The 27,336-nt window shown below is 40.4% G+C and overlaps 1 protein-coding gene across 2 annotated transcripts in view; it reads right to left on the reverse strand.

Annotated features, from left to right (window-relative positions):
* Positions 1 to 18,983, reverse strand: part of rap1gds1 (RAP1, GTP-GDP dissociation stimulator 1) — a 53,787-nt gene extending 34,804 nt beyond the window's left edge. For both annotated transcript variants that reach the window (XM_030723252.1, XM_030723251.1), the window contains exons 1-4: positions 18,710 to 18,983; positions 12,804 to 12,911; positions 7,688 to 7,810; positions 6,126 to 6,251 (exon numbers count right to left, since the gene is read on the reverse strand). In XM_030723252.1, coding sequence (XP_030579112.1) covers positions 6,126 to 6,251; positions 7,688 to 7,810; positions 12,804 to 12,911; positions 18,710 to 18,713 — 361 coding nt within the window. In that variant the 5' untranslated portion in view covers positions 18,714 to 18,983. The remainder of the gene's footprint in view (positions 1 to 6,125; positions 6,252 to 7,687; positions 7,811 to 12,803; positions 12,912 to 18,709) is intronic.
* Positions 18,984 to 27,336: the final 8,353 nt, after the last annotated feature.

The following is a 27,336-nucleotide window of genomic DNA, read 5'->3' on the forward strand; positions in this document are numbered from 1 at the left end:
CAAAGAGTTCCACTTTTGTCTCATCGGTCCACAGAATGTTGTCCCAAAAGTCTTGGGGATCATCAAGATGCGTTTTGGAAAAATTGAGACGAGCTTTAATGTTCTTTTTGCTCAGCAGTGGTTTTCTTCTTGGAACTCTGCCATGCAGGCCATTTTTGCTCAGTCTTTTTCTGATGGTGGAGGCTTGAACGCTGACCTTAACTGAGGCAAGTGAGGCCTGCAGTTCTTTGGACGTTGTTGTGGGGTCTTTTGTGACCTCTTGGATGAGTCGTCGCTGCGCCCTTGGGGTAATTTTGGGCGGCCGGCCACTCCTGGGAAGGTTCACCACTGTTCCATGTCTTCGCCATTTGTGGATAATGGCTCTCACTGTGGTTCGCTGGATTCCCAAAGCTTTGGAAATGGCTTTATAACCCTTTCCAGACTGATAGATCTCAATTACTTTCTTTCTCAATTGCTCCTGAATTTCTTTGGATCTCGGCATGATGTGTAGCTTTCAAGGATCTTCTGGTGGACCTTACTGTGTCAGGCAGCTCCTATTTAAGTGATGTCTTGATTGGAAACAGGTGTGGCAATAATCAGGCCTAGGTGTGGCTAGGGAAATTGAACTCAGGTGTGAAAAACCACAGTTATAGTATGTTTTAACAAGGGGGGCAATCACTTTTTCACACAGGGCCATGATGGTTTGGATTTTTTTTCACCTTTACTAATAAACACCTTCATTTACAACTTGCATTTTGTGTTTACTTGTGTTGTCCTTGACTATTGTTTAAATTGGTTTGATGTTCCGAAACACTTAAGTGTGACAAACATGCAAAAAAACAGAAAATGAGGCAGGGGGCAAACACTTTTTCACACCACTGTATATCCCAGAAGTTTAACTGACTTGCTTGAACAGCATTCCTTTAGTTTAGTTTTTTTAGGGGTGTATAAGAAGCATGACAGGAATGACTACTTGGCCATCAGGTCTGCAAAGTAGTATAATTGAGGCCCAAAGCCTCAAGGCTTACTGCAAAATCAGCCTTAAACCCAGCTGTTCAAACTGTTCAAATACTCTACCGGTTCACTCTCTAATAAAACATTTTAAAGAGGACGTTTTAGAAATGCTATATGAAACGGTTTCAAACACAATCTGAGATAACTAAACCTTTGTTTTTAGTTTCCATGTCACATGGATGGTTGTGATTTATTTCACACATTTATGGAAAATGTGGCACTACACTACATTTTTCATAAATCCACCCTTCAATCTTCTGGGGTCTAGGGTATAATTGCTGTTTTTGACTACTTTTGATTTTACATTTTTATTTCATCTTAAACTGTTCTGCCTTGCCTCGTTTGGTATCATTTTTTACAGCACAACCTCACATGTTTGAATGTATATTTTATTTTGACCTACGGCATTAACACAAGGGACCTAAAAATCACACAAAAATTCTAAAATCCGAGTAGAAAAAGTTAAATTATTTTCCTGTGAAAAGTACAAACATGTTAACAAACAATTTTTACAACTTAAAATACAAATATAAATTGTAAATTTCAAAAACTTACGTAAAAATGTATCCAACAACAAAGTCATCTACAAGTATTTACATTAAAATGCAGGCAATGCCTCAGGCATTTTTTTGTACAACTACTAACAATCAGATGTCACAATAAGATACCACACAAATTATGTGTGCCAAAAAAACAGTTCCTGTCCACCTCAAGACATGAGGGGCCCATCACAGGCCTGAAACTTGCAGAGTGTGTCACTCTTGCTGCTGTCCACCTGGAGACAGCATTTACATTTGAGTCTGCCTTTGATGGCTTTTTGGCTAGTTTCTGCCTTGTCCATGACTACACAACACAATAAACACACTACATTATTCATACATACACCAAGTACACGCTAAATGTCACAAATCTCTTGATTTTCAAAATTCATCATCACCGGCTTTCGCCGCCATCACACCTGTATTTAGCAACTAGATACCCTGTGCTGCCATATAATCATTTGAGTGGTTGATGCGGTGCATTTTTCCACCAGTAGTAAAGGGGATTTCATGTTTTTTTTGTGTATGGGGGTTGGGGGTTTTTTTGTTTGGTTTGGGTTTTTTTTTAAATGTGTTTGTATTTTCTTTTTAATGACCAGTCCACTACTTTACCATTTCTTCCTGCGCCTAACACGCATCAAACTTGACGGCCATATTTAAGAAAAATACCATCGGCCGCCAGTGCTACCCCTCAACCTCCTGGCAGTAGAATCTTTAGGTGTCACAAATCCCATGGAAGTACAAGTTCTGGAACACATAATTACCAGATCTCAGTGAGATAATGAGATGCATATGAGCCTTAGTAACTTTATTCACCATATGAATTCAAAGGCAAATGGCGGTGTAAGAACCAGGAACAAGAAATGCTAGAATCATAATAAATTTAAACCACCAAGAGTACTGTCACTTTCTGTGAGTGGCATTATTATGGTAAGAACTAACTAATTCGAGATTTTTAGAACATGCATCTATGCAACATGAAAATCCTAGGTGATATTGTTTTGAAGTTAACGTGTTCACAAGATTTCAGAAAAACTTGACCTGTGACCTTGAACTTGATGTCAGGGTTACTGAGATTCAAACTTGTCCGAGACTTTTAGTAGATGCATTTATGGTATGAATTTGAACATTTGGCCATCCGCCCGCCTGGTGGAGTGACTGTAATACCCAATTAGCATTTTTAGGGTGAGGGGTAAAAAGCAAGACATAAATTAGTTATCATGAGTCTGGTTTTACTTGGCCTATCAGCACATCAGGGCTTTCAAATTATGCCGGCGCGAGGCGCATTTTCCACCTACTCCACCACTCTGCGCCGTCTACTTTTTAATTTTCCTAAAAAAAAAATTTTGCGCCGTCCACCGTCTCCATTTCCAGCGCCATGTGGATGCACGTGGCAATATTTACGTTCTTTCAATCTGAGCCATTTGATTGGTTCACGACTGCCATGTGACTGCCATGTGACTATTCATATCATCTGCTACTACGCCAAAACAATTTGAAAGCCCTGTATATGGTTTGAAGTCTGTCTTAACTACATTTACACTAAGAAAGAAGTACAGCTACTACTTTACCATGTTTAATTACTTATTCATTTTTGTAACTAGACACCATTTAGCTGCAATAGAGCATTTCATTCAAGGTTCAGAGGGCAAGACAGTTATATATTTAGTCCAGTTAGAAATAGTATGGCAAGTTGTCAACAGAATTAGTATTCTTCATTTCATGAACAAAGTAAATACACTAAATTGCTGTAGTGATAATAAGTGGCTTATCTTCAGAATATAAACATTGTGACTGTGGCTGCAGCACCACCAAAGAAAATTACCTTTTGTAACATTAAAGAGGAATTTGCCCCAAGTAGAGCAATAATACAGATGAGATTAAAGTAAAAAAAAACAAGCAAACAAACAAAAAAGACAAATCTGATCCAAGTTAGATAGTTTATAGTATATATTATGGCTATAATGTCAAAATCAAATGTTCATGTATATTTATGATTACCCCCCAGTGGCCTTAACATCCCATGTTATGGAGACCCTGGAGCGTCTGGTCCTCCATCTCATGAGGCCTGAGGTCATTCGTGTACTGGACCCCCTTCAGTTTGCCTACCAGGTGCACATTGGAGTGAAGGGTGTGGTTTACATGCTGCACAGGACCTACACATACTTGGAGGAGCCAGGATGCTTCGTGAGATTTTTTTTAAATTTCTCAACTGGATTCAATACAATCCAGCCCCTCATATTGAGAGACAAGACGGAGAGGATGGGTGTGGATCCCCTCCCTGACGTCCTGGGTAACCTCACCGAAAGATCTCAATTTGTTATAGGCTGGGGAACTGTGTCTCTGGAGCAGCACAGGGGCTCCACAAGAGATCATTTTAGTCTTGTTCACACTCTATACGGGAGATTTTAAATATATCTCAAAACCCTGCCACATGCAAAATTATTATGATGATACTGCTATTGTGGCGTGTATCAAGAATGCACAGGCGCAGGAATACATGGACCTTGTGGAGGCCTTCAGGGACTGGTGCAATAAGAGTTGCCTGAGTCTCAACACAGATTTACTGTTGAGCTCTGCATCACTGAATTGATATTTATTGTACATTACTTTTCACCTCAGTCCAAATCTGAACAACTCTTTCAGCTCGATGCTGTAATATGAGCATTAATGAGTACTTTGTGAGCTGCCAAAATACGATGCCGGCAAAAATGCCGAGAACTTGAACAAGGCTAAGCTGGCTATGGCACCACCTGTGTAGCTAATTGCTAATCCAAGTGCACTTGAGCCAAGCAATTCAAGAAGTGATGGTAAAGGTAATTGACAAAAAGCTGAATCATTTCCACCATTTGCACTGGGGTTGAAAGTTTTCAGTCAGAGAACCAGAAAGTTCCAAGAGAGAGTTCTGCCACTGAGAAGGTGTCAGATCAGGCTATTTCCCAGATACGCATACCGAACCAGCGTCCCCGAACCATAGGCATCAAGATTCCACAACTTCAATGACTAACAATGGGTCCTTGAGGCTTTAAGGCACCAAAGTCTTGATGGACAGGGACTGAAATGTGAAGGAGCCAAAATGATGTTTTTCCAAGATTTCTCCATGGATATCATCCACAGATGGAAGAGATAAGACAAGGTTAAGAAGAGATTGTGGGATGTCAGCATTCAGTATTCATTTATCTACCCAGCCTCACTAAGGATCTTCCATCAGGGAAGCATCAAGGACTCCCCCAACAATGCCACGGAATACCCTAAACAGCGCAACTTCGATCCAACATACATTTTGGTAATCTCAGAGGACAACGATCTGCTGGACTGAATGAAAGTAACAACTACATTGTTGAAATCATAGTTCCATAATATCCGTTCAGATGTTCATGTGTTGTATCTCTAAGGATGCAAGCTTTCTTTGGCAGTAATAGACACTCTGCCTCTCCCTTTATAGTTATTTTTTTTCTTTTCTGCTTTAAGTCTTCAGGACTGGGAAAGGAAATTAACAATCTATAACAGATCTAAATCATTGCAGCTTAAGATTCTGCTCAAAGTGTATTTATCCCCCCCAACACCTTTCAAAATTTAAATCCGACACATCTTCAGTAAGTGCAAAACCAACACTGGCAGTCTCACACATTGTCTATAGTTCTGCTTGGACCCCTTATCCCTTCTACCATGTCTGCTTAATTTGAATATCAAGAATCTACATTGCAGAAAACGGTTTAATGTCTTGACATATCGTGCAAGAAAACACAATTTATTCCAGTGGATTTCTGGAAAGGCCACCACAATATCAGAATGGAACGGAATAATAATGGAACATCTCTCACTGAACTTTAACTGATTCAAAACTTGACAGTTTTTATAGAATATGGAAGCCTTTCTTAGACCATAATGATGTGAACATATCTGCTACTCTATCCAGGACTTTTGATTGATGGAGCAAATACAAAACAAATTTTGGATGCATATTTTCTTTATTACTGCCTGTTGAGCAACTGTTTAGCATTCTTCCTGCAGAGGCTAAGGTCCTGTGGTGTGTGTGTGTGATGAGAAGCTGCATATAATTTAATCACACTGTGGTGGCCAGTGCTTTTTTTTTTTTTCCATGCTGCTGTGTGTTGGGAATGCAGCCTGACACACAAAAACACCACGTGGCTGGACACACATGAAACAAAAAGCCAGCTCAGTGCTTGGCAGGAGGCTGGACTCGAGACTGTAGTGGAGAGGGGCACAGTGAACAAAGTGAAAGCTATAATGGACAACAGCAGATACCTGCAGTTCAGGAAGTCCTTCGGGAACACCCTCGAACCACCCCCACCCAACATCATCATCTTTAACTCATGCACTTTTCACTGTCTGCTACAATCTTTTATCCTGTTTATCCACTTTTATTGCATTTTTAAAATTATTTTATTTATTTGTAGTTATGACTGGAGGGATGTTTGTTTTTAAAATGATTGTTTTGTAAAGTTACTATGCACGTATATAAATAAGACTAATAAAATTTTTTAAATAAAATGGCTAAACTTTGTCTACTGATGCCCAAACCTGTATCACTTTTGTGCCCTTATCCCCTATTAGCAAACGCCTACTTACGGCTGTCATAACATATGTTGCCAAGAGCTCGGCCAGTCTGCAGCAAAACCTCCTGATCGGTGGAGTTTAACAGTTGGACTAGCGGAGGGATGAGTCCGGCTTCAACACAGGGACTCCGCATGAACTCTAGAAAGAAGGAAAGGTATCGGATAACAGGTCAGCATCTAACTGTTTGAAATTATCAAGCAAGTTAAGAGCATCAACTCTGGAAAGAAACCCAGTGTTCATCTGCACATAGTTCTGCACAAAGAAGAAATCAAGGTGAGCTCAATACTTAATGTATGTTTAGTTTTATTTTGTTTCTTTTTTTAAGCAATTCTTCTCCCAGACCTGAGAAATCAGGGGACACAAAAAAAAAAAATTCTACCTGACACATCAAAAACTATTCTTTCAAAATTAGCCCTTTTTTGCTTTTCTCCTTAGGGCTCTAACACACGGTGAATTGTCAGTCAGGTCAGAGTTACTGAGTAATGAAAGCCATATTTATACATGTGCACTCAGTGGTCTGCAAGGTTCTGAGCTATCAGGAGTATCCAAACTACCCAGGGTGATACACACCCAAAACCTTTTTATATTTCAATAAACTACATAAAAACAAAGTATTTAGAAAAATAATACAACAACAAATACATTACATAATACTTTCGTGCTTAGCTTGATTGCACGCAACCATTTTTTAAGTCTGTAATCTGACAATAACTAAAAGTGATTCAGTGCAAAGACCCCAACCTGACCACATGCCTGTTAGTGGTTACTGGGGTTCAGTGGCTGTTCTACTATTATTTCGCGTTATTACTCTATCCTACCTGCTGAAGTGATCTGCCAGGCTTTGTAACAATGCTTATAATTGTTATGATACAGAAAGAAATTAAACTGAGGAAGGTTTCCATTTACTTGGTAGAGGATTACTAACTGCTGCTGAATGGACAGTTGACATTTCCTACTAACAGTAAGGTCAGTCATTATATCCTGTTGGTGGGGAGGAGGCCTCATCAGTCACCATGGATCATCTAGGCTTTCATGAGGATAAAAGACTACAGAAGTGACATAAGCAAATAAGTCACATCCATTTTTACATTAAAGGCTCAATTATGCAGCTTTACACAATCAAATCAAACTGTCAGACAGGGAGAGAGTTGTCTTTAGCCCAGCAGTCACTTGGCTGATTGCAGGCATTTCTAGAAGCAGATAAATGCCAGCGGGTCGTTGCCAAGCTTGGCAAACTGCTGGGGAGTGCTCATTAGCTGCAGTCTTGCAAGATGCTAGAAACGCATTCATTATCCTAACCTTTTCTTGCCCCGTGCTCTAATCATTTCTGTCATTTTCAACTTTAAAACCTTCTCCTGTGCTCACACTGAGAAAACGTGGAAAATGGAAGCAGTCTGACACTGCAGTTATGCAAGCAATTTGTGCTTACACAATAACCTGCACAGACAATTTGGCTCTGAAATGCAAACATTGTGCATTTTTATATATATATATATATATATATATATATATATATATATATATATAAAAAACAGCCTTTATCTATCTATCTGGGATGACAGTCAGAGCCTCACCATTTTTCGCCACCTCAGCTATGATGTTGGCTACTTTGGGGGTGCAGGACGACTGGGGGTTTAACAAGGTGGGGAAGAGGGGAAGAATGCCCATCTCCTGGATCTTCATGCTGGCTTCAGTGCCTGAGGGAAGAAAAACAGAATTTATTTTGATTATGTTAATGCAAAGCTATCTTAAAGCCCACTACTTTATTCATATCAAGCCTTGATTCATTAAAAAAGTAACAATTGATACAGCTTTATATTTAGCTTCATGTTACTTCCTGTGACACTTGCTTAGGTTTGTACAAATTACACAAGAACCCTTCTTTTCCCCTTTTCATGTCAGCAGTACTAGAGAGTACTTGTGAAGGTGAACTGGGTCAAAGACCCCGAGCAATATGGAAAGGAAGACGGTTGCAGGCAACTGAGAATCCTTCCACAAGTTTAATTGCAGAACCTTCACTCAGAAGTTCTCCAGACTGGCCTTTTTGCTCAAAGGCTCTCTTTTAGTCATCTTGGATCAAGCTGCACTAAACTGTGAATTTGAGGTTTTAGGGAGGGGTGAAAGCATTCCACTGTGATTTGTAACAGAAAATCTCAATGGCAAAAAAAAAAAAAATCATGCTGGATGCGCTATATTGCCAAAAGTATTCACTCACTCATCCAAATCATTGGACTCAGGTGTTCCAATCACTTCCACAGCCACAGGTGTATAAATCAAGCACCTGGGCATGCAGACTGCTTCTACAAACATTAGTGAAAGAATGGGTCGCTCTCATGAGCTCAGTGAACTCCAGTGTGGTACCGTGATAGGATGCCATCAAGTCCAGTCATGAAATTTCATCGCTACTTAATATTCCACAGTCACTGCTAGTGGTAGTATAACAAAGTGGAAGCGATTGGGAATGATGGCACCTCAGCCATGAAGTGGTAGGTCACATAAAATGACAGAGTGGGATCATGAGGATCAGTATGTAGAGGCCACCAACTTTCTGTAGAGTCAATCGCTGCAGCTCTCCAAATTTCACATGACCTTCAGATTAGCTCAGACTGGACCCTAGAGCAGTCGAGATGTGTTCTCTGGAGTGATAAAAATCACACTCCTCCATCTGGCACGGTACTTGTCTGACTGCATTGTGCCGAGTATAAAGTTTGGTAGAGGGAGGATTATGGTGTGAGGCTGTTTTTCAGGAGTAGGTTGTTTGATGGAAATGAAAATGATCAACCTAGGGGCTGAATTCAATGAAACCCTGAAAACAATGCGGCAGGCTTATTCATTTTGCCGAAATTTCATTGCAGCCACTCAAAATCGTACTCCATAGTTTGTATGTCCACCATGTGCTTGTAAGCATGTCTGACAATGTCGGGGCATGCTGCTGACTGATGGTGTCCTGGGTGATCTCCTCCCAGATCTGGACCAGGATATCACTGAGCTCCAGGCCAGTCTGAGGTGCAACCAGGCATTATCGGATGGACTGAGACATAATGTCCCAGAGTTGTTCTGTTGGATTTAGGTCAGGCAAGTGTGGGGCCACTCAATGGTATCAATCCCTTCATCCTCCAGGAACTGCTTGCATACTCTCACCACATAAGGCCGGGGATTATTGTGCACCAGGAGGAACCCAGGACCCATGGCACTAGTGTAGGATCTGACAATCGTTGTGTCACACAATTTATGCGTCACTTGACATGTCGTAGGGCCGCTTACATCGCCTGCAGAGCTTTATAAATGCTGGCTAAGAAGATTAATAAAAAAAAAAAAAAAAAAAAAAAAAAAAAAAACCTCAACCCGCAGCGTGAGCTGAACGGAGCGAGGTGGAGAAGGTAACCTCAAATAAACTAAAAAGAAAGTAAATAAATTCTACAAATGAAACACGACCGATGTGGAGAACAAGTGTAGGAGCCCTTTATGCTTCACAGAACTAAAAAATGTGTAACATGCAAGCTTTGCAAAAGTGAGTCACCCTGCTGGGAGCACCACAGTGATGATACAGCACCTGAAACATGATGAAGTCACTGATGAAGATGAACAGCAGGTAAGTCACTACAAACACTGACAGTGACAGCGTACGTGTATGTTACTTTTTATTTCACTTCAATTAGCTTAGGCAATGCTCAGATGTGTTTTATAAATAAATCTAACTTGTACATAATAATGGTAATAGTTTAGTGATTAAGCTTCAAGTTTGAATTTTCTGACAAAGTATGAGTGAAGACAGTGAGGAGTGAGGGAGGAGCTGTATTCAGATTTTTACTTGTGCTAATATGTGTATCTTCTGTTTAACTGGTCTTTGGGCTACTTACTTTCCTTAACATGACACTGCAAATAAAACATTTATTGAGCTGTTTATTGTGCTATAATGCATACTTATACTATATCACATGTCAAACTCAAGGCCCACATGATAATTTAATATGACCTGCTGGTAAATAGCGCTCACACCACTTGCACTACAAATCCCACTATTCACTGCAACACCTCTCCCGCAGCTCAAGACCTGTGCACTAACCCATTTTCCCACATTGCCAATGACACACTGATCAGTGGTCAGCGGATAAAAACATCGGTCACTACTTTTTACAGTGACATTTAACCTAGTCTGACCCCCAAAAAATGGCCAAACGAAAGGACCTGACATCAGAGGTAAACCTGTGTGACTCTTTTCCCCGCCTGCGACGTGCAGGGAAAAGAAAGAAATTGTTGGACGGATGCGGAAGAATATGTAGAGGGAGACCTGCACAGGTGAGCTGACAGTGTATCACTGCATCACACAGCAGGAAACACTGCGCTATCCTGAAGACTGAACGCGTCATTAGCACCATAACACAAACAGTGAACTTTATAAGAGGCAAAGGTTTAAATCGCCGGCAGTTTCAGTCGTTTCGAAATTTTCCCTGATGTTATTTTTGAAGAAAAATATTATATTTTATTTAATGTGCTGAGGAAAAAGTTGCTGTGTTATGGCCATTCAAATTCATATTGCTGATTAAAATATTTTCAGTTTTAGATGTTCAATAAAGGTTAATCCTGTTTGGCCCACGACTAAGACTGTGTTTTCAATTTTTGGCCCGTTCTGTGATTGAGTTTGACACCCCTGAACTTATTTGCTGTTATTCCAAATAATCTATTTCTGAATAAAGAGGTGTAAATTAATTTTTAATCCGATTCATCAATTTATCAAAAAAATAATTGACTGATTACCAGATTATGAAAATAATCATTAGTTGCAGCCCTAGTCCAAGGTTTTCATCTGAATACCTAATAGCAGTCAGGGTGCTGTTGCCTAGCCCATAGAGGTCTGTGCGTCCCTCCATGGATATGCTCCCCAGACATCACTAACCCACCACCAAACCAGGCATGCTGAATGATGTTACAGGCAGCACAACATTTCCCACGGCTTCTTCACACCCTTTCACGCCTGTCACGTGTGCTTAGTGTGAACCTGCTCTCATCTAAAGGCATAAGGTGCCCACCAGTCTTCCACTGTGGGTAAAATAACACACTGTCACTTGATGTTGGCTCTCACTGTGATATTGTCTCTTCGTGTTTCTGTTTAGCCCATTTAATTACAAAACCTTTAGATAAGCCTCCATTTGTAATAATATTTGTAAACAAACAAAACAAAAATGTAACCGGTACAGGCGAAGGTAGCTTAGCCACTGTTAGCTCTGCCCCAGCAAACTGTCCTGAGCAGCCAGGAAATTGAGGCAACTATGAGGAGGACGTGAAGCCCCGTGTACACCACCAACCTGTTCACGTTTCAAATCATTTTCTCCACTCTGCAACTCACCAGCCGAGCAAAACACTTTACAGATAATTGAGAAGCTTTCAGGGGAAAACCTGGTCTTGATAAGAGAGACAGAATCCATCCTACTTTGGATGAAACAGACGTCAAAACGTGACTATCCAGAGCTGAGACCAGGAAGCAGAGCTGCAGCTTTATAGGCCTCTCTGCAGCCTCTCTCCCCCATCACCCTCCCAAAACCCCATCCTCATACAACCGTGTCTACTCCCAGACAACCAAAGATTTAAGCATAAAAATTCACAAGAAAGAACAACATAATACCCTCAACTGCACCAAAGAGTACACAAGCTAAATGTTAAATTAGGTCTCTCTCTTCTAAGTCCCAGTTAGTAAATGATTTAATAATTGATCAACATTGATTTATTCTCCCTTAAAGAGACCTGGTTACAGCATGATGGATATGTTTGATGAATCAACATTCCCAAGTCATACTAACTGTAAGTGTAATTGAGTGTTTTTACACAAATAGAACATCCTTGAAGAGTTACTGGAGATATAAAGTAATAGAAAATATATATATATATATTTTTAATAGAATACTTCTGACATTATACCGTGTTAACCATCAGATGTTCAGTGAATATGCATCCACTTAACTTTAGTAATTACTGCAGGGTAAATAACCCATTGCTGGAAATAAACAAGGCTTGATTCCCTACTCTCTCACAAGCAGAAAATGCCAATACACTGTATGTGCTACTAGCTGCTGGTGAAATCCTATTACAAGTCTCAAGCTGATCTTTTTTATAGTTCCCATCCTGGGGTTTTGAAACAATGAGCATGTCCTGGATAATTCTCTCTCTTTTTTGACTCTTAGAACGCTCTATTGAATATGACCTGAAACAACTATGAAGTTGCAAACATAACAGAAGAATACAGCATGGGAACCCTGATTGAACATGTCCTGTTCATCTTTTTTGCACTTGGTCCACAAGAACTCCAGGTCATTCCTGCTTTGGAGCTTGGATCCACTAGATATGCTGTGTTCAGGTTTCTGACACCTAATTGCACAGAGGCTTCTTTGGTGAAGCTGCACAGAAACCAGTTTATCATTCGGATGGTAAAGAATTGCTTATTCAATAGGAAGATATCTTTCCTTACACATTAGTCATGTGGCTGGCAAACACTGTCTTGCTGTCCAAAACATACAAAACTGCAGACTGGAACAAAATAATGTACAGTACATATACAGCTCATTTCTGAATACATGTTGATATGATCTTAAATCTGAATATGATGACTGATATTTAGTTGAGGTTCTGAAACTAGGTCTACAGACAAACATGGTTTCTAGTGCGCATCAAGTGTAAATCTATATCTGTACTCACCGCTGTTGGCAAGTGCTTTGAGCAGGCAGTCGAGACAGCTTTCCACGCTGTCAGTGGCGCTGTCTGTAGACGCTATCTTCAGTTTCTCCAGGGCTTCACTCAAGTTGTCTGAAAACAAAGACATTTCATCACCAAAAGCCTGACGGCCAACGACAAAATTATCTTCAGCCACACTGGACCCCACTGTGGAATTGTGGGGAAAAGCAGTTAAATTCTTATTATTCCAACTAAGATCAAAGACTTGTTTGATTGGTGAAGTAATTATTGTACCTGCTGATTGCATGTCTCTGAGACAGCTGCAGGCACAGTGTACACAGGAAATTTCATTTTTAATTTTACATAGGTTCCTGTGAAATTATGTCTGTATAATTTGTGTTGAATTTCTGTCTTTGGAATCCACCGAACATTTGTGGGATGAGCTTGGGCATGCTGTTTGTGCCAGAGTGACCAACACGACCACACTGGCTGACTTGAAGAACAGGAATGCCATCCCACAGGAATGTGTGACCATCCTGGTGGCCGGAATGAGAGGGAGGTGCCAGGCTGTTGTGGCTGTGTATGGTTCTTCCACATGCTACTGAGGCTCCTGTTTGTTAAATAAATGGTTACATTGCCAATATGTCTTGTTTCTTCAACTGTCAATCATCCAATCCAATGAACGACACCAAATAAGAGTAGACAGCAGAATAAGCTGTTTGGCAACTCACATACTCAACTCTGTTGCTCAGTCCACAAATCCATTTTCCTTACGAATGTGGCTCCATTTAAGGGGAAATAAACAGGCTTTCCAACAGTATGAGATTTATTGCCAGGAAGCAACAGAGAAATAATCAACCAAACACAAATTTCCTTACTTTTTGTGCTAAGTGAGAGAATCCAAAGCATCACCCTCATGGATGCTTTCCAGTTGTGTCAACTGACCTTGGCCCACAAAATAAAATCTACTGTAAGCATACATATTTCTGGTGTAGCTATCAAAATACTTCCAAACTGGTGTTAGCTACCTTTGTGCTACATTAGCGCTCCCACTAGCAACAACTGCACTGCTGCTGAAGCACGTTACAGTAAACATACATCTGAATTAAACTGACTGGCTGTTGACTGATTTATTGTCATAACCACTCTTTTCACATCACGACCAGACCAGTTTTCAATCCAAATATCAGATCGGTGCATCCCTAACTTCTTTTGTAACTCTTTCAGAATTGACCGATTCAATACCATTTGTTTCTCTGTTCATATGTACCGTATTTTTCGGACTATACGTCGCTCCGGAGTATAGGTCGCACCAGCCAAAAAATGCATAATAAAGAAGAAAAAAACATATATAGGTCGCACTGGACTATAAGTCGCACTTTTTTTTGGGGGGGGGGGGGGGGGGGTGATAGAATCCGAGACCCAGAGCAGAAATTCCATCTTGAACGGCAATTTAAAATAATAATGGATTAAAGAACAGGACGAACACGGTTACACCTACGTTATGCTAACGTAGCACATTCAGCTACATGACGCACAACGAACACGTGTTCGGTATTGTAACGTTGTAAACACACTTCCAAAGTCGGCGATATTCACAACAAAGGTCGTCTTTATTAACAGAAAAACGGCTGCTGTAGGCCACAGCCACGCCAACCACAACTACAACAGCGGAACAGCAACACACACACAGGCAAGCTCTCGGTCTTTTCTCTCTCTCCATGCTGCCTTCACGAACCTCCCGAACAGTCCGAAATCCCACAACATCAACACGCTCTCTAACTAAGAGAATCGCTACAGTATGTTAACGTAACATTAAGTTATTCAGATAACCATAGCATAAAGAACATACTAACAAGTTAAACAAACCATCAAACCATTGAATTCTTCATCCTCAGTGTCACTTCTAAACAACTCCGTACACTCCGTAGACGAAGCGCCGCTTCCTCTTCTGTGTCGCGTTAGTCAGACTCGTCGTCAGCTGCAGTTCCAATTATTCCAGCCTTTCTGAATCCCAACAGGATGGTTTGTCACTGAAGCCCATGTTTTCTTGATCCATCCAATGACTTCCAGGAAAGTTGGGTGGCGCATTCTCCCAGTTGCCGTTAAGCTGTGCTCTCCATCCATCATCCACTGCGCCCACAGGTTACGCAAGACTGCCTTAAAGCTGCAGTTCACGGAGATGTCAAGTGGCTGGAGTATTTTGGTTCATGTGTTATAAATGTCACATATACGTCGCTCCGGAGTATAGGTCGCACCCCCAGCCAAACTATGAAAAAAAGTGCGACTTATACTCCGGAAAATACGGTATGTCTCTCAGCAAGATTACACAAAAACTATTGAGCTGAATTTTTTTTTTTTTTAAGCATCTTTTGTGCTTGCTGTGCTGAGAATTTCAGCTGTTAGCTACCAGAACGGATTGCTATGACCACAGTTTGCTAACTAACACCGCCATTAACACTAGCGATCATTCAGTAACGACGGGAACCCCATTCCCCGATCACCCGTTCGGTATCAAGGGGTTCCATCAAAATATTGTTTATGCTTTAATCCCTGAACTAAAGCAACTAAAAATAGACCTGCAATAGAAACATATTCAGCAGGATGCTTGTAAATACAAAGCATTACAACATTTAGCTCATGCAGCAACAAAAATACTCATAACACAACAGCAGCAGTTGTTTTAGATACAGTCTGTCTGCACACACACAAAGAGGCGGAGCCGTTACTGAGACGGTGAGCTCAGGTGGAGGGAAAGGAGACGTTTTTCTAACGTCTAAAGCAGCAGCGCTTGTTCCTGTAACTGCCATTAAAACCTTTACTGGGAAACAGCTGGAGGAGCCCTTCATCAACAAGTGCCAATGTGAAGAAAAGAGAACTTTGTAGCTGCTCCATCCACCACTGTTTGTTTCACACAGTGAAAAACTGCAGTAAATCTATGGAACTTAAAATATGCAGATGAACTGTTAATAAGACAAAACAATTTCTTACTCAATTAATCGATGTACTAATCAATAGAATACTCGATTACTAAAATAATCGATAGTTGCAGTCCTAGTTGATATACAAACTAAAAAGTTTATCATCTTGAAGCTCCTTTAGAAGCAATTCAGTTGCCGAATAAGGTGATTTGTTTGGGTGATTAAACTCTCGATCTTATAGCTGTGTACAGTGGATGACCAAAGTCTGCAGGCACATGCAGTGTTCTTATGAGAGCAGGGAACACTGAAAGCTTCAGTTACAAATATTTACAGGTTGAAAGCCATATTTTTGCCATATTATTCCAATAGAGTATTTTCGTTCTCAGTGTGTAGGTTTCCTCCTTGCCTATGGAGCCAGCTCCCAGTTTGGAGCTAATGGAGAGCTAAACTACAATTTACCATGATGTCTGTGTAGATTCTCAGTTATCCAGGTCATAGTAGTCTCTGGAGCTTGAAAAAGGCGACTGGACTTCTTTTTGTTTCTTGAAGACGTTTCACCTCTCATCCGAAAGGCTTCTTCAGAATGTGTTCCAGCACATGATCAATAGAGGGTCATAACCACCTCCAGGGGACTACGCCCACAGGGGTTTAAATACCTGGGTCTCTCCACCATTTGGTTGAGAACTGAAGAAGCCTTTCGGATGAGAGGTGAAACGTCTTCAAGAAACATAAAGAAGTCCAGTCGCCTTTTTCAAGCTCCAGAGAATTTACCATGATCACTCCTCTTATTTGATATGAAACAAAGAAGTACAGAAACACCAAACTAGGACTGAAGTCAACTGTACCAGTACTTTTCATTTAAGTTTTGTTTTAATTCTAACAACCCCCCTTTAGGGATTGCCACAACAGATGATCAGCCTCTGCCTCACCCTATTCCTAGCAACCCTTTTCTGTCACACCAACACTCCCCATGTCCTTCAGTACATCCATAACACTCCTTCCCCCTCTCTTCTGCCTTTGTCTTTGTTCAACAGCAGCATAGCTTCCCAGGCCTCAACCAATCTGGGATGCAAGTCTCATTCTTGATGAGCCACACATTTGATTTGGCAAAGATTTTACGCCGAATGCCCTTCCCGATGCAAACCTCCCCTTCAAATCTGGGCTTGAGACCGGCACTTGTACACTGGCTTGTGGCACCAGTTAATGTGATCTTTAAAATACCATTTCATGACAAATAATTATCTAATTGCTTGAACTACCAAATAAGGCTCTATAGTCCAGTATTGATTGAACAGAGTGCAATATGTCAGGAAAACAGAATTAGAGCCTAAAACTGAGAATCAGAAAGAGTGGAATGAGCAATAGCTAGTAAAAAACAGCAGTAGGCTGTTCTGACAGCAGACCACTAGTCAACATGACATACCACTGAAGATGTGGTCAGTTTCTCTACATCAACAGCCGCCTTCTTTTGTCCGTATTTTTTTCTAATCTCGTGATCTGTGTAATCTGCTTGTAATTTGCCGCCTATCTGCCAGAGATATGAAGCATAACAACAGTCAGAACAAGAGCCTGTGTTGACCTGCTTTAGTGTTTTTTTTTTCCCTTATCCTCTTTACTCCATTATGAGCACTACAAGTCATCAATCTGTTGCACTGCTCACCACACGAGTTCAATCACATGAACAAACTACTTGTTATCTGATTTAACATATGAAAAAATACAAGATTTTCCTCATTACATCATGTAGTAGTGACTATGGACTTTATTAACCTTTCCCTTCTGGGATTTTCTCTTTTTTCTTTTTTTTGTCTTTTTTGTTGCTTTAACAGCAGTGGCTACCTTTTATGCAAGCATCTTTGATACAATACCTGTGTTACATTGTCTCAACACAGACCACATTCTCAGCTAAAACATGATTAGGCCTGCCCTCAGCTTTTCAATCCAGTATGCACTCCAATTGCTCTTGACGCTAACACTACTTTACTCGCACATTTTACACATCATTTTCCGTGAAGATTTAAGTATTGTACCCAAAAATCCAGGTACTGAAAAGCTGCATAAGTGTTACAAGTGATGTTGCAATGACCTGGTTGCTGCCGTGAGCTGCTAATGCACGGCACAACCCACACACATTTATCCCTGTATCACTGGGTGCCTTCTGTGAACAGACATGATGGATTAGATCTGGCCAAATATCCAGTTCATGGAGTATTTTGCTTGCTCTAGATGCCAATCATTGATGCCTCTTCATCAAAGGGGTGCTGCTTTTGAAATCTGATAGATGAGAAGTAATATGCAGTGAATTTACAGCATGCTTTAAAGTCAGTTTATACCCAGACCTACGAAGATGCAGTAGTACATTAATCACAGCTCTGTGCTCAATCTGTGCACAAACAAGACGCAGAAACAGTAAGATCACAGTGAGCAGCGCAGTATATCCACCAGCACAAAGTGGGCTGCTGGATCGTATTGCATAACAGCTGTGAACATGGAAGAGTGCCATCAACACCATCAGCAGCAGTACACTGCCATTTCAGAGGATGTGCATTCATTCAACAAAGGGGACCTTCGAGTAATTTTAAGTCCCAGCTACATGACACTGTGGCGACAGGAAAGCAGTGATAAACCGTAATAATTGTACAGTTGCACCGTTATTACAAAGGAAAGGGGGGAAAAAAAAATCACAATCACTCAGAGCTGACAGTGGATCGAGAGTCAGGGAAGCTACCCCACCCACCCAAGGACTGGACAGACACGCGCATACGATATAGCTACAGTCAGCTTTTCATAAAACAAACGTCAAAATTACAGTGAAAGCAGAAAACTAAACTAAGTGTGTCCAAACGAAGTGGCTGCAACGCGCGACACACACCAGTCGTCATACACACGTCGCATGTTGCAGGCGTTTTGATGATAACCATCTTCAACTGAGTCTCAACTAAATGGGGAAAGCAGTGCTTGTTAGCAAACCCGGCAGAGAGGGAGCTGGCCAGCTAGCAGTCTACTCACCCATTTTGCCAGGACGTTTCTATGACGTGTTAAGCTCCGTAAACAGAGTCGTACAAGCCCGAGGCCCCACCGCTTCCCGCACCGTTCGTCTCGTAAGATGCCTCAAAATCGTGAAGTTAACGAGCTGAGGTTAGCTAGCTTGCTAGCACTTTAAATAGCAGCCACAGGGGTAGTGAGTCGGGCTAATGCATCTGACTTCCTCTCACATCCACATCAACAGTCGTGTAAGGCTGTCTTTCACGCGAGCGACTGGCTCTGACGCGCCACGGTCAAGTTAGGCGGACGGGCTTAAAACGAACGCTTCCGGTCGTAGCCTTCAAATTAAAACATTCAGCAGAGTTTTCAGAAACGTCGCCAGTAGGCAGCACTGATTAAAAATGCCACGAAAAACGTTGCAGAAAAGGACGTACAACCAAACGCAATTTCTTTCAATTCCTTTACGAAGAATCGTCATTACTAAAGGAAAAAAAATCACATTTCTAGCAAAAGCTAAAATGTTTTTCAGTCATTTAAACTAGCAACTTAAATTATTTTCTCTCTCTGCTCTCTTAAAATAGTCCACATATGGACTTACCACACGTTCCGCATTTATTTGTATTTATAAAACACTTGTGTGCATAAAGCCTAATACAAAATAATATGCTGCTTTAGCATGTGTACTGACTCAAAATAGTAAACAAAGACCAGATCAAAGGCCCGATTCAGACCGGGTGGGAAGGGTAGTGCCCCAGGACCCAGAAATATATATATATATATATATATATATATATATATATATATATATATATATATATATATATATATATATATATATATATATATATATATATATATATATATATGTATATACTGCAGTTTATCTTCTCACCAGCAAAGGGCAACAATTCAGCTTCAATGGAGCACCAAACTCCTTCACAGTTAATGTCCACTACATGTTAGTTATATTAGAGCTCTGCTGAGCTTCATCAATAATCCATCTTTAAACATCATTACCAGTGTTTGTCCAGTTAGATCAATGACAAACTCATCACATGTGACACTATTAAAGATGTTTGCAGCCCTTCAATGATCCTGTAATCAGCTCTAAATGTTCACATGATAAAAACATTGATCAGAAGGAGCTGAACTTTACATAGAATGGATTTTTCTTCTCTTTATCACTCACAGCCATCTGCAGTCACTCTGAGAAATTTCTCACTCACTAAAATCTCTTTGCGTTTCAGATCCCTGCTGTTTCCCACTTGTCCTGTAGGTGGCCTCAGTGTGTTTGCTCCCAGTCAGCTGATTTCCTCTTCCAGCAGAACAGCCATTCCCCGATCTTTCATCACTTCCTGTGATGATTGGAAATTGTCCCTAAAAAGTAAATGCAGTGATCTGCAGTCACTTGCGTCCACATTTCAGGTCAAATCCTGCAGAGACAACAGATCAAAGCTGAAACTGGAAACTTTCCTGTTTTTAACACACATTTGAAATTTGGTGCCAGTGAGACATTTGAAATGAGCAGGGGCAGGAAAGGCTCCAAATCATCTCCAGCTGATGACCTCTGTTCTTTGTGTTAGTCAGCAGTGTTAAAAATGTGAGTGGATTACAAAGACATCAGAGGCTGTGCAGCACTCCCAGTGTGTCATTACAGAGGACGCGCACACATCAACAGACTCACACTGAAGTTTCCTCCAGATTTGAGCTCAAATGCAGGAAAATGTTTCAGTAACACAGCGTATCATTGAATCTGAGCACTGAAGCAACACAAAGAGCAGGTTGATGAAGCTGGAACTGAACCTGCAACCTTCCATTTCTAGTTTCTCACTGAGCCTACTGAGGTATTCAGCTGCTCTGCACCACCAGCATCCACCACATCATTGTGGAGGTGTGACTGTGTGAGTGACAGCAACTATTAAAAAGTGCCTTTCTACAAACAAGAAGCTGAAAGCTGGATTTGAACCTGCAACCTCTCTATTTGGATCCACACACTGAAGCCTGGGAGCTGTCCAGCAGCTGCTCCCCTGATGATGAATCTGACTGAAGGAGGCGCCAAATAAAAGGTGCAAACGTTCCCAATGAGAAAGAAAAGAAATGCCAAACTCACTGAAATCAAAGGTGCAAAAACCAAAACAATGGGGCAAAAATGGCAAAAAGAAACAAATAGAAAGGTTGTTGGATCCAAATGAAGGCGAATCCACATGAATTTGCTGCGTTTGATAGAAACATGAAGCTGTGCTTGTGTGTCTGTGTGCTGACAGCTGTAACACACTCACATCCTGACCTCTGACAGCAACATAAAGAGCAGAGCCTCCATCTGAAGCTGCATTTACACTAAATCATCATCATTTCTTCTTCAGGAACTTGAAGCTGTTTCTCACATTAGACAAAGTGAGAGTGTTTCTATCAGAGCTGCATTTGAATTCTCATTAGCAGCATGTCATCTTTGTGAGGCACATTTCCACTAAACTCACTAAAGATGCTAAATGTTCCCTCAGGAGTCAGCAGCTGAATGAAGACGTGATGCTGATCCAGCTTTAAACAAACCAGAGCACTGAAAACATTTGAAGCTTTAGACACTTTGTTACCAGCAGCCCGTTACAAACACACATCATTTGTTCCCATTTCTTTGGTTGGATCCATGAAAAATGCCAAAGATAACACAGTTTGACACACATCAAATAGTATTTGTGCAGCAACAAGGTAATCACCACAGAGATATTAGCTGCAGACTTGGAGGAGCAAAGAAGAAGAAGAGCTTTGAATGGCTGATGTTGATTCCAGATGTGTCTCTGGTAACTGTGAGCAGCACACAGTTTATCCACTGCAGCAGGAGCTCGTTTTACTGGGACAAACTGGATGCTGCGACGTGTCGCTCATTTCAAAACACTTCATGTCAACTGTGTTCATTAAAGTGACATCATGCAGTTTGTGTTTGCACCTCCAGAGGGCGACAAATCAGCACAGACAGAGAGCTCCATTCAAACTTTGCTGCCATCAGTAATAATTCTTCAAATATGATCATCAGTGTTTGATCAGTTATGATATCAGGGACAATCTAGACATGTGTGACAATACTGAACATGTTTGACACTCCTTCAAAATCATGTGATCCACTCTCAGTCTGCACTTTCATTGATGAGCTCAACATGTTCAAATGTGCTTTGAAGAAGCTTCAATCAAATAAAGCTTTGATCACAGGATTCATGTGAGCAGCAGATGAACTTTACAAAGAATCAGTGGATATATCTTCTGTTTGGCATCAACTTTGATCTCTTTAATGAAATACTTTCAACATGAGCTTGTAAATAAGTAAAACCTTCTGTTGATTACATTTTTGTTCATATTTTCCTGTGTTTATATGTGTGAGCAGGAAAAGAATCTCTGATGTGTCTAAAAGTCAGATTCTTGCAGAGAGTGCCTCAGGCATTCATACAACTATTTACAGACAATCAGGTGCTACAATAAGATGTTACACAAATTATTTGTGCCTCTCCAAAAACAGTTCCTGTCCCCCACAGGCAGAGGGCGCCATCACAGGCCTGACACTTGCAGGTGTGTCACTCCTCCTGTTGTACAACTGGAGACAGCGTTTACATTTGCGACAACACTAAATTCTTCATGTGGCTTCTTTTTGGCCCTTTTTATCTTTCACAAATAGTGTGGTATCATCAGGAAGCTCACGCTGCCATTACTGGCATTAGACCTTTGCAGAGATCAGGGCAGAGATCCTTTTGCATCATTATTTAATAAACTAACTGACCTCCAGTTATCCAGATACAATTGATCTTTGCAAACACAACGAAGTCTGGTTCCAACTGTAAATCTGTTTGACTTCACTGAGTTACACAAATAAAAAAACACGTCCTTTGTTAGCTTTGAGAATAACGCAGGGAGGGAATGGCAGGCAGTGGACCAAACCACTGTCAGAGATATAGGGGGAGTCCATTTTCCAAAACTCATACACTCAACAGCAACTTTATTAGGTCAAAACATATATATGGAAACATGAAACATTTTAAGGCCTTATTTTTCTTCACATTAATGTCAGAGTTTTCAATAAGCTGCAGGAAGCCTGTTCAGTGTGAGTGGAGAGCAGCCAAGTCTCCTCCTCTGATAAAACTCCATCTGTGCCACTGAAAACAGTTCATCTGACTGCAAACATGTTTCCATTTGGCACTTCAGTCTTTACTCTGAAATTCAGCCTTCTTACCACAACCTGTAAAACAGAACATCTCTCCTCTGTTCTGGGCTCCCTTCACTGGCTTCCTGTGTTTTAGGATTAATTTTAAGATTTCATTGTATGTTTTTAAATCTCTGAATGGGTTGGCTCCATCATATCTGGCTGAACTAACACCTTATGACCCCTCAGGGTCACTGAGATCAGCTGACCTGCTCCTCCTCAGTGTTCCTAAAGCTACATTTAAGAAGGGGGGGTCGAGCTTTCTTTTTACAATTTTTTGTGATTTCTTATTTATTGCTGTGTGTGTGTTAAATTTATTTTATTGTGTTATCCTGTTTTCATGTCCATGACTTTGGTCAACCTTGTTGTTTAAAATGTGCTTCATAAATAAATTTGGATTGGAAGTGACATCACGGCTCAAATGATTCATTATTAAACCGTTTCTTTAACATTTTTAAATATTTTTATTTAAACTTTGTAAGATTTGCAACACAAACAAAAACAGCAACAACATGAAGATAAAACAGATTCAATACAAACTAACATATAAGAACTGATTTTAAATCTACACATTTAAACACACATTTCTGAAACTTTATCATACAAATACTAAAACTAAACACAAATAACTACATATTACTAAATTCTAGAAAAAGATTTAACTATGTAACATTTCCTTTCACAGCTCCCTCATCAGATCTTTACAGGAGATCCACTGGAATTCTGTGGAGCCGGATCTCAAGGTTTTTAAGTTTGAGCCTGCAGCCAGAAGAGGATCTTTGTGTGTGTGCAGATTCATTGTGATCCAATGACTGGAATGATGTCAGGTCTGCATGATCACGCTGATGTTTGCACAGAGCAGATAATGAAGTGAATGTTTTTGCACATTGGTAACAGTGAAACAGTTTCTTTGCAGCGTGGGATCGTTTGTGTTGGGAGTATGAAGTGAGATTCCTGAAGCTCTTGTCACACTGGTCACAGCTGTAGTTCCCTTCAGTGTGTTCAGTGTGTGTACTTTCATGAAGGTTACGAGTATCTGATCTTGAGAAGCTTTTGTCACAGTGTCTGCACTTGTATGGTTTCTCTCCTGTGTGGACTCGTTTATGCACTTTAAGGTCACCTGCAGTGATAAAGGATGACCCACACTGGTCACAGAGGTGCTTTTTAACCCCACTGTGGATGAGTTCATGGTGTTTTAATGCACCTGTTGTGGTGAAGCTTCTCCCACATTCTTTGCAGTCCTTCAGTTTGTGTCCAGTGTGTCTACGCTGATGTCTTTTTAGGCTCTGTTGCTGATTGAAAGTTTTCCCACAAAGGTCACAGAGAAACGCTTTCCCACCACCACAGCGATGACAGGGCTGAGAACTGGATCCATCTGTGTGGCTCTGCTTCTAAACAAAGACACAAAGACAGTGTAAGTCAGGGAATTCCTTCAACATTTTTATCCTGTACGTCGCCTGGAATAAAGAGCATCTCTGCCAACGTCCAATTACATTTTACTGTTTACATTACAACACTCAGCTTACTGGGATACAACAACTACAATACTGTAATATTACTCATTTAATACTATGATAACTTTAATGTTATACTGAAGTACTACCACTGTGACACTGCAATAATACCACCATAATACTGCAATATCACTGTCCTAATATAAATTGCTACCCACATAGTGCTGCAATAATAATGTCACACTAAAATACTACAATATTATCACTGTAATACTGCAGTACCAACACGGTAAATGTCTAAAACTATAATTGCTTATATCGTACCAGAATACCACAGTAATACTACAATACTGCTAATGTAATACTATATAACCCCACCATGCTATACAGAGTACATTCATAGAGCACAACAAACTGTGGGACTCACTATAAGTGAGCAGTGAGTGATTTTGGACACAGCTGTGTCTGTTCATTTTTCATACGGCTCATTTCATACAGACTTTCTCCTGCAGCCTTCAAACAAGTCACACTTTGACTCTGTGAGCTGGAGAACGGTGGAACAAAGAGAGGACATGAGAGGAAGATGAGACTCTTTCTAAGGTAAAGACTGCTCAGCAAGTGTCCTTTGATAAACTACTAATTTAAAGCTTACAGGTAACGTTATCATTCATTTTAGAGTTTTAGTCAGATATTGGATCTGAACATGATGTTTCATCTTCTAGAAAGTTTTCTCAAAGCAAATGAAATGATAATTCCATGTTATTCAAAGTTTATAGTGAACAGTAAGTGCAGGCTAAACTGGGTAGTTTGCAGTGTTGTGGTTCAGTTTACAGTGATGAACTCTGTTGGACTGCTGCAGGGCAGACTGTGGGATCCTTGGTCACTGCTAGGTTAGGTCCTGGTAGCAGCAGAGACATTATGAGAGAGAGACATGGAGCTCAACTCTGAACTGAAATTTCTGACTAAATATTAGATAGAAAGATGGTGGAAGTATAACTACCAGGAGAGAAGCTGTTAAAATGTTATTTGTGTACAAAGTCAGAAAACTTTTAGCTGATTTTATCACATCTGACTGAATATTCTGTGCATGAAGTTTTTATGTCCCGTTGATCTTTGAAATGAAAGTTAATTTAGATAATGCTTCAAAATAACTGTAAGTGCTCCAGTGTGTTTCAATATGGCTGCAAAGTAACAGGACTCACTTCTAGAAGGAGTCATCAGTTTGAATTTAAGCTGATTGTGTTCTTTAGGGACACTTGCCAAACTCCAGCAGCCATAATGGCAAATGTAACATGGACCTATATATGGTAGGAAGAGGTGACACCACCCAGGAAGCTCCGCCCACACAGCAACAGGAAACCAGGTGAGTCAAAGACAAACAATGTAAATGGTTTTAAAGGCCCACTTCCAGCTCTGCTGTGGAAACATTAATGTAAACGAGCCAAATATACGACAAAAAGTGGCATCATAAGCAAACAGCAGAGCAGGCAGCCTGTTAAGGACCGACTCCCTGTGACAAATATTTAAACTGTTTGTAGTTTGGCTCTGTTTACTCTGTGCTAACAAAGCTTACAGGTGTTTTTACCTGCAGACAGAAGAATTTGGGCTTCAAAGTAAAGAATTAAACAGAAATGTTTTGATAATTTGTTCTATGGTTGTATTTTATAATTTATTTTTTATGACAGTAAAATTACTTTTATTGTATATACACCTGACTGAAGAAGGAGCCACTGTAAACCAACATAAAGACCCATATATGCAGAAATAATAATACCATGATATACCAGGAAACTGGTGTATCATAAATAATACAGTGATATAAATGTTTGTCACTACAAAAAGTAATAATTTATGATCATAGAAGCAAAAATCATAACTGAACAGTTGTTCCCAACAGTCAGGCTAAAGTTACAAGATCAAAATAAAAACACATACCTCACAGTAACTGCACTTGTAGAGTCTCTTTCTGCTGTGGATCTGTTGGTGTGCTCTCAGGTGCTGTGGAGCTTTAAAAGTCTTATCACACAGGTCACATTTATGAGGTCTCTCCTCAGTGTGGGTAAACATGTGGGATTGTAATTGTTGGTCTGTTCCAAACTTTTTGCCACACTGATCACAGCTGTACACATCATGTCCAGTGTGAATGCGTAGGTGTGTATTTCTGTTCCTTAGCCGACTGAAAGTTTTTTCACAATAGTCACAGCTGTATGCCTTAATTCCAGAGTGGGCAGAGGTGGGAAGTAACGAAGTACAGTACAGTACTTCGTTACTGTACTTAAGTAGATTTTTCAGGTATCTGTACTTAACTTAAGTATTTATTTTTCTGACTACTTTTTACTTTTACTCCCTACATTTTTACACAAGTATCTGTACTTTCTACTTCTTACATTTTCAAACAGACTCGTTACTTTTTAACACGTCAGAGAGAAGTTTGCATTTCCGGTCAGTGCGCCGTCAAACATCAAACGCTCTGAGCCTAAACGGAGGAATAATAACACATAAGAGACAATCGTACTGGCGGATCCTCCATCACCGGGGCTTATCAGTTACAAAGGGATAAAATACACAAACCCATATAATTAATGTCTCATTTATAGCTCTATAATCAGGAGTCACAGCGGGCCGGACCGAATCCGTAAGTTATGCTCGCGGGACATAAACAGCTTAGCTAGCGCTACTGAAGAGGAGCGAGCATGAAGGGAGTAACGTGTGGCAGGTAAATGCAACGTTTCTAAATGCTCAACAAATATCTGCAAACACACAAAGTGTGTGCAGTTTGTCACACAGTGTGTCTGCTAGCTAAAAGAAGAGCTGCTGTATTTCAGGGAGAGCAAAGAGAGAGAAGTTCACTCAGATGGAGAAAGAGGACAGGAGAGGAAGAAGAGGTTAGAATTAAAGGTAAGGACTGGAAAATAAACTGAAGTATACTGACTTTGTGTTATTCAAAGATTGTATGAAAATACTGCAGTTTAGTACGTGATAAACAGGTCAGCTTGTTGTACTGTATTTAA

Source organism: Archocentrus centrarchus, unplaced genomic scaffold (assembly GCF_007364275.1).
Source record: "Archocentrus centrarchus isolate MPI-CPG fArcCen1 unplaced genomic scaffold, fArcCen1 scaffold_24_ctg1, whole genome shotgun sequence".
NCBI classification, from domain to species: Eukaryota; Metazoa; Chordata; class Actinopteri; order Cichliformes; family Cichlidae; genus Archocentrus; species Archocentrus centrarchus.